The sequence below is a fragment of the Gouania willdenowi genome, chromosome 3 (assembly GCF_900634775.1).
Source record: "Gouania willdenowi chromosome 3, fGouWil2.1, whole genome shotgun sequence".
Classification (NCBI taxonomy): Eukaryota; Metazoa; Chordata; class Actinopteri; order Blenniiformes; family Gobiesocidae; genus Gouania; species Gouania willdenowi.
Window position 1 is genome coordinate 30525571 of NC_041046.1, and position 12948 is coordinate 30538518.

A 12948-nucleotide genomic window follows, 5' to 3' on the forward strand; every position below is an offset into this window, starting at 1 on the left:
TCTTGAGTGCGGCGCCTTAGACCTAGACTCCCACGCTTTGTGCTTAAAACGTTTGAAATTACATTTCTGTCTTTTTGTAATTTAAAAAAAATATATATATTGTTTTTCAACAGCAGAAACTAAGAAGTGCTAATGACAGAATTAAACCCTGCAGAACAAGTTATCTGACCCGGTGCATAATGCTTGTCTAACAATCCCATGGAGAAGGCTTATGTGTCTGACTGCATTGTGCCAAGTGAAATTAGGAATCATTCATGGCTTCATAAGACATTTTGTACAACTTCATGCTCCCAACTTAAGGGATTTGACTGACTTACAATCCTGACCTGAACTTTGTGATGAATGAAGTCAGTCTCTGAGTTAGCTACTGCTTTTAAACATTCATTTCGTTGAATTTCTATTATTAAAAAAACACCCCCCTCACTCGTTGACGTGACGCACCCAAGCCCCTGACTGTGACGTCATCACGCGCATATAGCGTACCGCCCTAGTCGCGTGTGTCCTTCACGTCAGTGCTTGTCCTGCTAGGCTCGACTCCCAAGCTAACATGGCTCTGCTCAAGTCCAACAAGGTGATCTCCTGCCTGGGTAACATCTCCCCGTCCCTGGGAGTCCTGTCCACCCGCAACAGGTAAAAACACTTGCAAAATAATAATAATAATAATAATAATAATAAAGGTGAAGGAGAGGATGATGAGGTTAAACTGCCATCATTTTAACGACTCGCTTAATGTAGGATTTTGGAGATTGTCTGACTATCATGCAACTTTTTTTCCTCTTTGAATCATCGGATTATCTGTTTACCAGAGGGTTCAGAATCAAACGTTGACGTCTACGGTGAGGCTAGACCCATTAGCCGTGAAGCTAACCACACACACAGGGGTCAAATGGTTCACAAGGCCTGGAGAAAGTCGGCTTATCGTTGTACGCAGCTTGTTAGAGTCCATGTTAAAGCTTTTCTGGGGGTAACATTATAGTCTCTAAAGGTCGGTGCTGACTGTGGAGAAGTGACGTGAATTTCTGTGGAAATGTGTCTGCGTGAACAAAGTCACGACACGTTGTCTGTGAACAGGAAATACTCTGTTAGCTGTGCTGGTTAATAAACTCACTAACACATTCGTTTTTAATCTTCTATTGGACTAAATTATTACATGTTATCTTTAAGCGTTTGCTACAGCTGCAGGTGTCGGAATCCTACTAAAGCTTTTTTGAACCTAGCGACTTGTTGTAGTTTCTACATCGAATAATCTGATTGGGTTGTTTGTTTTTTGAGCCTATCCTCGTCTCACCCTGACTCTGGTGTAGCTGTAGGTTTGTTTTTGAAGGCGTTGGTGTCAGATTTCTGTCTATGTGGGTGTGTTTTAGACTCGGGAAGAGTTTTACGTTAAGTATAGTTTTCACAATATAAGGAATTTGTTTTGGTGGTGGTGCATAATTATAAACATCATGACCAAAGTTGGATGGAAAAATGAGAATGAAGATAAAGGAGGAAATATGAACAGAGTATTAGAGATGTACTGATACAACTTTTTCACTTCCGATATGATACCGATATTGCAGCCTTTGCGTATCGGCCGATATTGATCCGATGCACTATCGGCACGAATCATACACACTGTACTTTTATTACTTATTTTGTAGTGTGGAATGTTAGAAAAGGCTTGATCAAGTGATGTTACCTAAACAGAAAACAATAGTCAGCAACAGTAGTTTACTTTGCTGTGTGAACCACAGTCACCTTTGGATAGAAGTGCTGGAGTGGAAAGTTTTATCGGAAAGCTTATATCGGTGATTTTAGAAGCAGTCCGATAAAATCTGGTATTCGTTTTCTGGCTGATATCAAAATCGGATTGGGAGAATACAGTATATAGGCAAGGCAAATGTATTTGTATAGCATATTTCATACACAAGGCAATTCAATGTGCTTTACATGATTAAAAAGTGACACAGAAAACATTTAGGAAGTGTTTATTGATACAGTAAGGTATCAATAGCCTCCGGGACCATGGGTACGTTTTCCGGACCTTTTCTACATAAGCGTAATGTGCCTGTGTTTTGACCGTGTCAGGATCAGTGTTGGGCGTTACGCGTTACCGCCCCAACGTCACTTTTGACAGTAACTAGTTCTGTAACGCAATATTTTTCTAAAGAAATAACGCCGTTGCCATTACTATATGGTGCGTTTGTCCGTTACTTTGCTAGCAGCAGTGTACTTCCTGTTTACAGTGGCGCTACATATTTTTGCGGGATGCCGTGCAAACCACGGTAAAACAGTAGAAGAAGCATTGTCAGCGTGTTTCTGTTTACATCACGTGCGCCAATCATGGTGAGTCAATGCGAGAACAGGACGAGCTTCTCAGTGTGGAAATATGCGCATCATTTTTTGTCTCCAAAAGATGCATCAGTGAAGCTAAGCTATTGCTGCGGCTGGATTTTAATGGACTGTGACTGGGACAGGTCAGCCAAACTATTGCAGGGTATGTTGTTGTAAACATGCAACGTGTCGCTGCTGCTGAGTCACTGCTAACAGCAGCTCATTAACATGATATGTTTAGCATTGTGTAGCTGACAAAAATGCAGTGAATTTGTTTTTCCACATTTATTTTTAATAAGCATTTTCAACAGCAGAATGTGCACCTGGAATATGCACAGCTTACTTTACATTACTGTGTTAAGGCTGAAAAATTACTGTTTTAATTTTGGAGCAGCTGTTTTGTGCTTCATATGCACATCATTTATGGTTGTTTTATAGCAGTTGATCAACAGTGAATTATTATATTATTACTGCACTAATACGAAGCTGTATAGTCACAAATGACCCAAAGTAAATAATACATTTAATTCTAAGTAACTCAAAACTTACTTTTTTCAGTAACGCATTTCTTTTTGGTGTAAGTAATCAAAATAGAAACTGAGTTACTTTGTGAATGAAGTAACTAGTAACGGTAACTAGTTACTTTTTTTCAGTAACTAGCACAACACTGGTCAGGATGGATGAGAGGTCTAAGGCGCCGCATTCAAGAATTCTTCCTTCAGCTGCCGTGGGTTTGAATCCCGCTTTTGTCATTTATATTTTTTCATTTTAACATATTTAACATGGCAAATTCCACCTTTAAAAATACATATATGAAAAAAATAAACATTTTAGGGTATTTCCTGGGTTAGGACTAAAATAAAGGGATTAGCGGGGTAGCTAAAAATTAATGAGCTAATATAAAACTGATGGAACTTTAAGTCACGTGACTTATAAGAACATTAAAATCAATGAGTCAAAATCTCCCTCTCTGTCATTTGTAGTAGAGAGAGAGCCTTTAACTTGGATTTAAAAATGTTCACATTGAATGCTGACCTCAACTCTCCTGGCAGTTTGTTCCACTTCTTTGCAGCATAACAACTAAAAGCAGCATCACCATGTTTGCTGTGAACTCTGGGCTCTACTATCTGACCTGTGTCCATAGATCTGAGAGACCTACTGGGTTCATATCTAACATGTCACTGATGTATCTATTGTTAATATATTGTCTAGTGATGATGGTGGCGTGTCAGAACTGTGAAAGACTGAAATGTTCTGCTCCTGATGGACCAAAACCTCCTACCAGAGGAGAAAGTTTGGAACAGTTTAGTGTTCATGGTGGAAGTTGTTGGCCTCAATCTTCCCTGCACACCTGAGAGTCCTGGAGGTAAGGCAGATTGCAGCCAATGATCAGAGCTGGCTTTTACCATGCTTAATCCCAGTTGTTATTCTCCCTCTCCACCAAAGGGCCTTTGGTCTATTGATCAGTGATAACTGACAGGTGTTTATATAAACACTAAAGTTTACATGTTCAAAGGTTCTGTGTGTATACACCTGAACCTGTAGATTTGGTTTCTTGAGTGTTTCATTGTCACAGCTACTAGGGCTGGGTGTAATGGACCAAAATTAATATTCCCATATTTTTATCTCGAAATGTCAATATTTTTAACTGCACAAAGTGTAACCAGAAACACAATTCGGGTTAAATTTTCTGATGTGAAATCCCACAAAGACATATTTATTAACCAATAGCTGCACTGTATGTGCCACTTTTCAATTTTCCTTCTATAAGGGACAGCATGTGTGAGTGAGTTCTATAGTGTGGCTTGTTTTGGGTTACAATGCACTCAGAAAGTCATCCAACTTTGCTTTTCATGCTGTTCTGAGAAGTACCAAAAGCATCTACTCCTGAAATTAGTATTTTAATACAAAATAAGCTATAAAATGAAAATATATTTATCGGCCATATTGTAATTTTTTGTTTCGCCAAAATAGAAATCTCAATATGACGTGACCACATGTCAAGAGAATTAATGTGACATAAAACACCCCACTTTGCATACACATGAACTCTGACATCTTTTCCTTTCTACTCTATGGTGCATTAATAATGTCAGGTGGAGCCCAACCGATATGAGATTTTTAGGGCAGATACTGACATTGGCATTTTTAAAAAAGCCGATATGTGACGTATTTGTTGATAACCAATGTACTGGTTGATGGCTGATATATCGGATATTTACTGTCCATGAACAGAAATACTGCAAACATTCTATTATGTGGAGTTGTTTAGCTTTGATTAAACTAATGTGTAATATTGAGTCATTGTACTTGGACGACTCTGGTCGATTGGTTAATGCATCAGGCGAGCCAGGAGATGATGGGTACATCATGGCTAAAACATGAAATATACAGTTGTCGATCTCAAGTTATACCTGTACATCTTGTGAGTACACTGAGGCCTTGTCCACACATAGCTGGGTATTTTTATGAACGTATATCCACCCTTCCTTAAAAAAAAATACATCCACACAAAACCGCATAAATGTGCTCACCAATAGTGAGTGAATGTCACTCTCTGTTGTTTGCACACCTGCCTAACAGTGTTTGAGACCCGGTCCATGTAGTAGACCTGTCCAGATGTGAGCCCGGCCTGTCCATAAAGCGGGCCAATGGAGAGGGTGGATGGCGCAGACGGCACGCAGTATTGGACAAGGACACGCCAAGCAGCACGGCCGGAAACCCACCCCGCGGCACCCCACGAACCATACCTGCTTCATGGTGCATGGCGGCAACCCCAACTCCCCAGGCACAGCGGGGCACCAGCCACAACCCCCAGCGGTCCAGGGGAGTGACTCTCGTCGCATGTCGACTCCGAGCGACCCGCCCCGCCGCAACAGGAAGTGACCGCACAGCAGAGAAACCAGCACAGGTGCGCACGGCCACACGATACAACACCGTCTACAGGGAGGTGGCCCCGGACACCCACGACGAGAGAGGACGCCATCAACTGTCCAAGCAGGGCACCCCGCCAGTAACAGACCCACAAGCCGGCGCACCCCATACCGGGCACCACTACCCCACACCAATGTCTTCAGCACATTCCCCGTGACATTTGGAAAACTCTGGTTATCAGTGACCTCACACAAATGCAAAACCGGAGTTTTCCCAAATTTTTACTTTGGACGGAGTTGTCCAAAAGCCCTGTTTTTAAATGACCTTATTCTGCATTTTTGTGAGGTTGACACGCCAAACCATAGAAAATTATATTTGAGAATATAGCAGATACCGGCTACGTGTGGACAATGTCTGAACCCACCAAGTTCTAACTATCAAACTATTTTAGAACCATTCGTCCTGCGGTGTCTGGTGTTCTCAGGCAAATGTCGCAACCTTCAAGCTGTTCCAAGTGAATCAGTTTTACATTAATCAACAGAAACTTTGAAAGGGGGAGTTTGTACGTTGGTGTATAAAATTATGAAATTCCTGATTTTATTTATTTGTTGCAACATGAGAAGTCACCATAAGTAGTTTATTTATGGATGAGACTTTTGCTCTTTACAAACTGCTCATCTAAATTTAGCTGCAAAGAGTAGACCGTTGACAAAATGGAAGGCTCTAATAATTTGTTTAGTTTACTATCACACAGATTCAGACAAAGGTACTAATCCTTTCATTCTTTAACTTCTAACTTTGTATTTTTTATTTTGTCTGTAACTATTGCTTATATCCTACTTGCAATAAATTGAAAGTATCAATCATTTATCAACTTCTTGCTCAGTTTTTTTTTTTAAACAATTGGACCATGCCTTTGATTTTTGTTGAGAAAACATCAGAAAAACTAGAAATTCATCAATCAATCATAAATGTTTAAAAGGTAATCTTTGTGAACGGTTGAGTTCTAAATACGGTCAAGGAACATGTTTGAATACAAATGGCTGTTTAAAACATCTCCCATCACTGCACTTTATATGGTGAAAATGTTTCTGAGTCAGTTAATGTGTGATTTCAGTTGTTTTGTACTGTTTGTTCAGCTCTCTGTGTTTGACAATTATGACCTCTGGACCCTTTCAGTGGATTAAAATATTTGTTTGTTGTAACTTGTGTCTGAGCACGTGTTTTTTCATGTGTGTGTCACAGGGCACCACAGTGGGGTCATATGAGAGGTTTAAGCTGGAGTATTAGGTCCCTGTTGTGTTCTATGCCCAGTGATCAACACAAACTGCTGTTTGTGGCAATTAAAAGATGGACTGCACACAACTTATTTTTTGCTTGTTTGACATTTCATTGCTGATTTTGGGTTTTATTGGTGCAGTTCATGGTGGGGTGGAGTGCAAATGGGTCCCCCCGATCCCATCCTGGGGGTGACCGAGGCCTTCAAGAGAGACACCAACCCAAAGAAGATGAACCTGGGAGTTGGAGCCTACAGAGATGACAAGGGCAAGCCCTTTGTACTCAGCTGTGTCCGCAAGGTACTTTACACTAAGCAGTATAATGTATGAAATACTGTCTAAAAGACATGATGTGTTAATGTTTATGATTATTTCTGCATTCATCATAGATCAACTGTTTGTGTTTTTTTCGTGGAAATGACTGCACATCAAGAAGTGTGTTATACTTGGTACAGATGTGTGCTATTCCTTTATTCCAGGCTGAAGCTCTGATTGCAGCCAAACAGCTGGATAAGGAGTACCTTCCTATTGGAGGACTGGGGGACTTCACAAAGGCTTGTGCCCAGCTAGCTCTTGGTGCAAACAATGAGGTCTTGAGTAGTGGGAGAGTAAGTTGTTGTTTTGACTTTCATTATTTTCACAGTTCATTAGTTAAAGTTGTTTTTAGTCTACTTCCCAATGCAATGAGCTTGCCTTTAATGAATGAATACATTTTCTTTGGTTGTCTATTCGATGCACAATACATTGACAAATCCCACATTTACCAAATATATCTTAACCAAAAAGGGATTGGGCTGGAGCAACTTGTACTGCATTAAACTCTCCAATCTGTCTACTCCAAGCCATAGTAATTATTTGCATTTTGTTTCATTGGTTTGTTTGAAAATGACTCAATGGATAAAGGATTATGGTAAAAAGTAATGGAAACCTTTTCTCTTTCCAACAGAACATCACCGTACAGACCATCTCAGGAACTGGATCTCTGCGTATTGGAGCCAACTTCTTGGTCAGTTTTTGAGCAAAAAATGCATTTGTTATGTGCTGCTGTTTCACTAGACCTTTTTTTTTTTTTTTTTTTTTAACAGTCTCGATTCCACGGAGGTTCACGAGATGTTTACCTGCCAAAACCCTCCTGGGGAAACCACACACCAATCTTTAGAGACGCTGGGATGCAGCTCAAAGCTTACCGGTACTACGATCCTTCTACCTGCGGGTTTGACTTCAGAGGGGCTCTTGAGGACATCTCTGTAAGATTATTTTTTTTTATTTCAATTTGCAATGCAGGTTTATCACATTTTCATTACTTTAGAAATTACATCCAGTTAATATTTGTTTTCAAAAATGTAATTGAATCATGCTTGAGTTTAGTTTTTTTGTTTATGAGGTATTTGTCTTGATGCGCCACTGCTAAAAAAAAAAAAAAAAAAAAAAAACTTCCCCTTGAGGTGGTAAAGGGGGTCATCCTCTGATCGGGAGGTTGGGGGTTCAGTCCCGGTTTATATCGGTCTGTGTTGAAGTGTCCTTGAGCAAGACACTGAACCCCAAGTTGCTCCCAGTGGTTGACTAGCACCTTGCATGGCAGCTCTGTCCCATTGGTGTGTGTGAATGGGCTGATATGTAAAGCACTCTGTGACCTCTGTCTGTGAAAGGTGCTATATAAATAAACATTACTTACTTACCACGCTTGCAAAAAAATGCTTACAGCCAAGCCCAGGTTGACATTAAGTGGACATGTTTCCTACCACATAAAATAGTTATCAGACATAATGTATTGTTAGTTTTATCTATGACGCAGTGACAACACTGCAAACTGTTGGTCTGTTGTATATGTCATGATGTTTTTTGACAAATTCCCTTCCTGTCTCAGAAAATCCCAGAGCAGAGTGTCATTCTGTTGCACGCATGTGCTCACAACCCCACCGGTGTGGACCCAAAGCAGGAGCAGTGGAAAGAGATTTCTGACATTGTGAAGGTGAAGCGAGGTTCTTAAATATTTGGACAAACATTTATATCCAGAAAACAATCAGCTTATTTTAATCTGTTTTGCTGCAATCCAAAAACAAAGTGAGTTGTTTTGTTTGTGTCATGATTTTTTTTTTTTCCCGTTGCAGAAAAGAAACCTGCTGGTGTTCTTTGACATGGCCTACCAGGGCTTTGCCAGTGGAGACATCGATCGTGATGCTTGGGCTGTGCGTTACTTCATTGAACAGGGTCACAACATTTTGCTGTCTCAGTCCTTTGCCAAGAACATGGGGCTTTACGGTCAGTGAAGGACAATCTCCTATCAGACTTTACACCATATTTGCAATCCAGGAGAAATTTGTATAGCACCACCCAGTGGTGGAAAGCTTGTTACTTCAGTGCATTTCCCTCTTTGATGTAGACTTAGATTTATTTCACAGAAGAGTACTATTGGCAGTTATCTGGATCAGTGATCCTGGTCATTGTACTATGATCATTCACATTTTAAAGGCTTGGAAGAAATTTCTATCCTCCTTGATAATGATACAGTAGGTTAAAATGTATGGGCACCCCATTTTAAAAAAAAGATTACAACAAATTGTGCAATCTGGTATAAACTCGGTTATTCCACAAACACAATGTAGTCGAATTTCATAAAGACCAGTCCATTAGAAACAGATATATATATTTTTAAATTTTACCAATGATGAGAGATGGGGATCTTTCACTTTTTCAAACTAATTCTGAATCAGAATATTGATCTGGATCCTTTCCAAAATGTAATAAAATCTTCTGTGGTGTAAGTTCTATCTATGGTTAAAATTTTGCCAGTCTGTTAAGTAGTTTGGACATAATCCTACTTACAGATAAATGCCGGTTAAAAAATGTCCCTCCTTGGCAGAGACAATTACTTTTTTCAACTGATTCTAACAAAATGACTTTACTTACATGATTTGATGCTTCCCTTCATGCTCAAACATAATCGGTGTTGGTTAATTACATTAAAACTGTGTGGGATGGCCTAATGTAGAGAGTTACTGTAAGTCTCTTGGTTGCTTGTTTATGCCAGGTGAACGTGTGGGAGGCTTCACTGTCGTGTGTAAAGATATAGAGGAATCAAAGAGGGTGGAGTCCCAGCTGAAGATCCTCATCAGGCCCATTTATTCCAACCCACCAATGAACGGCGCCAGAATCGCAACAACCATCCTCAACACACCCGAGCTGCGCTTGTTGTGGTACGAACCACGGATGCTTAACTCCACTTTCCAGTGGCTCCTCAGAAGCAAACGATCCCCTTTGTGCTCTGCTGTTTTAATGCATCATTATTGATCGCTGCAGGCTGGAAGAAGTCCACGGCATGGCCAACCGCATCATCAAGATGAGAGAGCAGCTGGTGGCAGGTTTGAAGAAGAGTGGCTCCTCCCACAACTGGCAGCACGTCATCGACCAGATTGGCATGTTCTGCTTCACCGGCCTCAAACCCGAACAGGTAAACGACAAAGAAACGAAATCATGAGTTCACTTTTAATGCCACATGCAGAAGATGTAGAACCAATGTAATAAAATTAACAGCCATCCTCCGTTGATTTGTCCAATATATTCACAAATTACAGCTGACCTTTTACGACTGGGCAGCTTCTCCAATCCAGAAAAAAGAAAATTCATTTTAATTAATTTGGATTAATTAATCAATAAAGTGCAACAAAATGAAATAGCAAATCAAAAAGTGGAATTTGCTGCATTAAAATTTCACTCTAACTGAAACTCACTTTCATTTTTTTTTTTTTTATAAAGAAAAAAGCAAATTAAGGTATCAAAACATAAAAAGGTTTATAACACGCTCATGTGTTCTGACCTGATAAACATAATTGCATTTATTGTTTCAACAATGTGTGATTTGTCTGTTTTTGCATCAGTGATGGGTAAATATGTTCAGGCTATTTGTTAAACAAGTCCAAGTATTTTGCCCTCAATTAATCCAAGTCCAATAACTCCTGAAATCTTGGACTGTATGGAGTGTTCTTGTGCATCTCATTAACTTTCATAATTAGTTCAACACAGTTGCTTTTCTTTGTCAGAATCAGATATACTTTATTTATCCCAGGGGGGAGATTTTACAGATGCTTCAGAATATTGAATGAAAAGAACAAAACACTAAAACATAGCAAAAGAACAAAACACGTCCAGGAAAAAAATAATAAATTAATACAAGTATAGTACAGTGATCCATCTACATTACACTGTAAAATCAAGAAGCTGTTGTGCTATAGTTATTATTTGTACAGTTTGATCACCACAGACACACACATAATAAACACATGTTTGCCTGATTGCATTTGATTTCCATCCATCCATTCTCTGACCCGCTTGCTCCTTCTCAGGGTTACAGGGGTCGGAGCAAATCCATCCAATTACAGTAATAACTTGCAAACTCCACACAGAAAGGACCCAAGTGTCCACCCCAGGATGTTCTTGCTGTGAGGTGGACATGCTAACCACTAAGCTAACCATGCAGCCTTCATATTCCTAATGTTTGTATACTTTCCCTTTAGAAAAATTAAGTGTTTGCTTCCTTTGGCTTGTCTCATCCTTAGATTATCTTCCCTGAAGGTAACGGAAAAAAGGGTTACATTAGAAGATTTAATATGCCGCATTGTTATCATCATTGCTCTAAAAACCAGTGTGAAGGGACAAGGTGCCTCATAATTACAAATATTTCAGCTGTTGTTCCATACTGTGTCCTGCAGGTGGAGCGCCTGACGAAGGAGTTTTCAGTGTACATGACCAAGGATGGCAGAATTTCCATGGCAGGCATTTCCTCTGGGAATGTGGGCTACCTGGCTGAGGGGATCCACGCTGTCACCAAGTAGATCAGATCCAAGCAGCATGGAAGCAGTGGTTTTGGACAAGGAGCTCTTCACGTCACTAAACGGCTTAATATATTCAAACACTTCGAGATTGGGTTTTGTCATTAGTTCAGCTTAAAACGGTTGTGGTTTCTGTTTCTCTCTTTATCATCTTTGATCATCTTTTGTGAAACTGAAAGATAAATTTAATTATTTTCAAATGACTGAGCTGGCTTCTGTCAGTGAGTTATTACCTGAAGTCCTCTATCAGAGCAGATCTAATCTGCTGTGGCCTCATACATTAAGGAAAATAGATTGGTCTGTGATGAATTTATGTGCTCGATGAGATCTCTCTCTCTCTGCTTCATGTGCGCTTTTATGAAATGTAGTATTTTGTTAATGTAATTGATGGAGTAGTTGCACTTTATGAGCTTTTAAGGCACTGTTTGAGTTAATCTGGGGCTGTGTTTTTGTCATTAGGCTTTAACTTGTGGACACTTAGGATGAGGTCATCACTTCATCTGTGTCCTGCTTGTTTTCAGTACTTTTTCAGTAGGATTATACGTTTGTTTTTTTGTTGTTTTTTTTTTTTTTTGTCTTGGTGTGTGTGTGGCTGACCGCAGAGCAGCACTATCTTGGCCAGTCAATCTTTAATTCCCCTCGAACAGATGGGACATGAGTGAATTATCAAAATTCCATCCGAAGAGTATAAAAAAAGTACAGTTAAGTAAAGATGTATTACATTGAATATTCACATTTTATACATAACCCAACATTAACCTGTTTCTACATTTCCTTGGATTTATAAATACTGTGTGCTTGGTGTGAATATGAGTCATTAAGGACAGTGACGGCTAGTCCAATACCTGAAAAGCACATGTCAATCAGACTCTGAGATAACAATGGTGCAGATGGGTTTTGATGCTTCTGTGAATTGTGGGACTTTGGCTCCATGTCTGGCATTCAGTCCTGAGAATGGATTATTGGGTATGTACCATATACGAAATAAACAATACATCATTGTGGAGAATTTGCTCTGGTGTGTTGTCATCCTTTGCACATATATACAATATTTTCATCTTGTAAATTATGAATGACTACAATTGCACTAGTGATGTGTTTTACAGTTTTTACACATTCTCCTCCTTCCTTCATCTCTCTCCATAACATTTAAAAGTGCACATTCTTTTGAAAATTTAATTTGAACCATTTGTTTAATATATTTAAGAATACAATTGTTTTCTTAAACTGCAAAGTGCATTTTTTTTTTTTTTTTTATTGGAAAAAAACTAAATATAATTCTGGTATCTCATTAAAAAAAAAAATTACTATAGCTTTGAAAAGGCAGTCGGAACAAAATTGTGACCCTTTTTCTGTTGTGCGAGTCGCTTAATACAGATGGGTTTGGTGACATGTTGATTTAAAAAAGACTAGTGCAAAATATCATGTATCTTTGTCTCCAAAACCATTCTTTTGTCTTTGTGAGGTGACAGAGTTGTCCTCTATAGCACTGCTGGTGCTGCGTTAATTCCCTTCTGTGTTGAGGTTTTCTAAACATTTGGCAAACGCTTTATTGTGTGACTATTAAAAGGTTTTTCTTAGGTTTGTCATTTCACTTTGGATAAGACCTTTTATTAGTTTAATAGATTAAAATAGGTATGACAAATATTGTGACA

The 12948-nt window shown here is 39.3% G+C and overlaps 1 protein-coding gene across 1 annotated transcript; it reads left to right on the forward strand.

Moving 5' to 3' along the window:
* Window positions 1-470: 470 nt before the first annotated feature.
* LOC114456224 (aspartate aminotransferase, mitochondrial-like) lies at window positions 471-12306 on the forward strand. Its single transcript, XM_028437859.1, has 10 exons — window positions 471-630; window positions 6608-6764; window positions 6944-7072; window positions 7411-7470; window positions 7550-7711; window positions 8332-8436; window positions 8576-8726; window positions 9496-9661; window positions 9765-9915; window positions 11174-12306. Exons 1-10 carry the CDS (start codon window positions 548-550, stop codon window positions 11294-11296), a joined length of 1287 nt encoding a protein of 428 aa, XP_028293660.1. The 5' UTR covers window positions 471-547; the 3' UTR covers window positions 11297-12306.
* The last annotated feature ends 642 nt before the right edge of the window (window positions 12307-12948 follow it).

Coding starts and splice junctions, on each gene's coding strand:
- LOC114456224 (XM_028437859.1), top strand. CDS start 548: ATGGCTCTGCTCAAGTCCAACAAGGTGATCTCCTGCCTGGGTAACATC. Junction 631..6,607: donor GTCCTGTCCACCCGCAACAG/GTAAAAACACTT, acceptor TTATTGGTGCAG/TTCATGGTGGGGTGGAGTGC. Junction 6,765..6,943: donor TACTCAGCTGTGTCCGCAAG/GTACTTTACACT, acceptor CCTTTATTCCAG/GCTGAAGCTCTGATTGCAGC.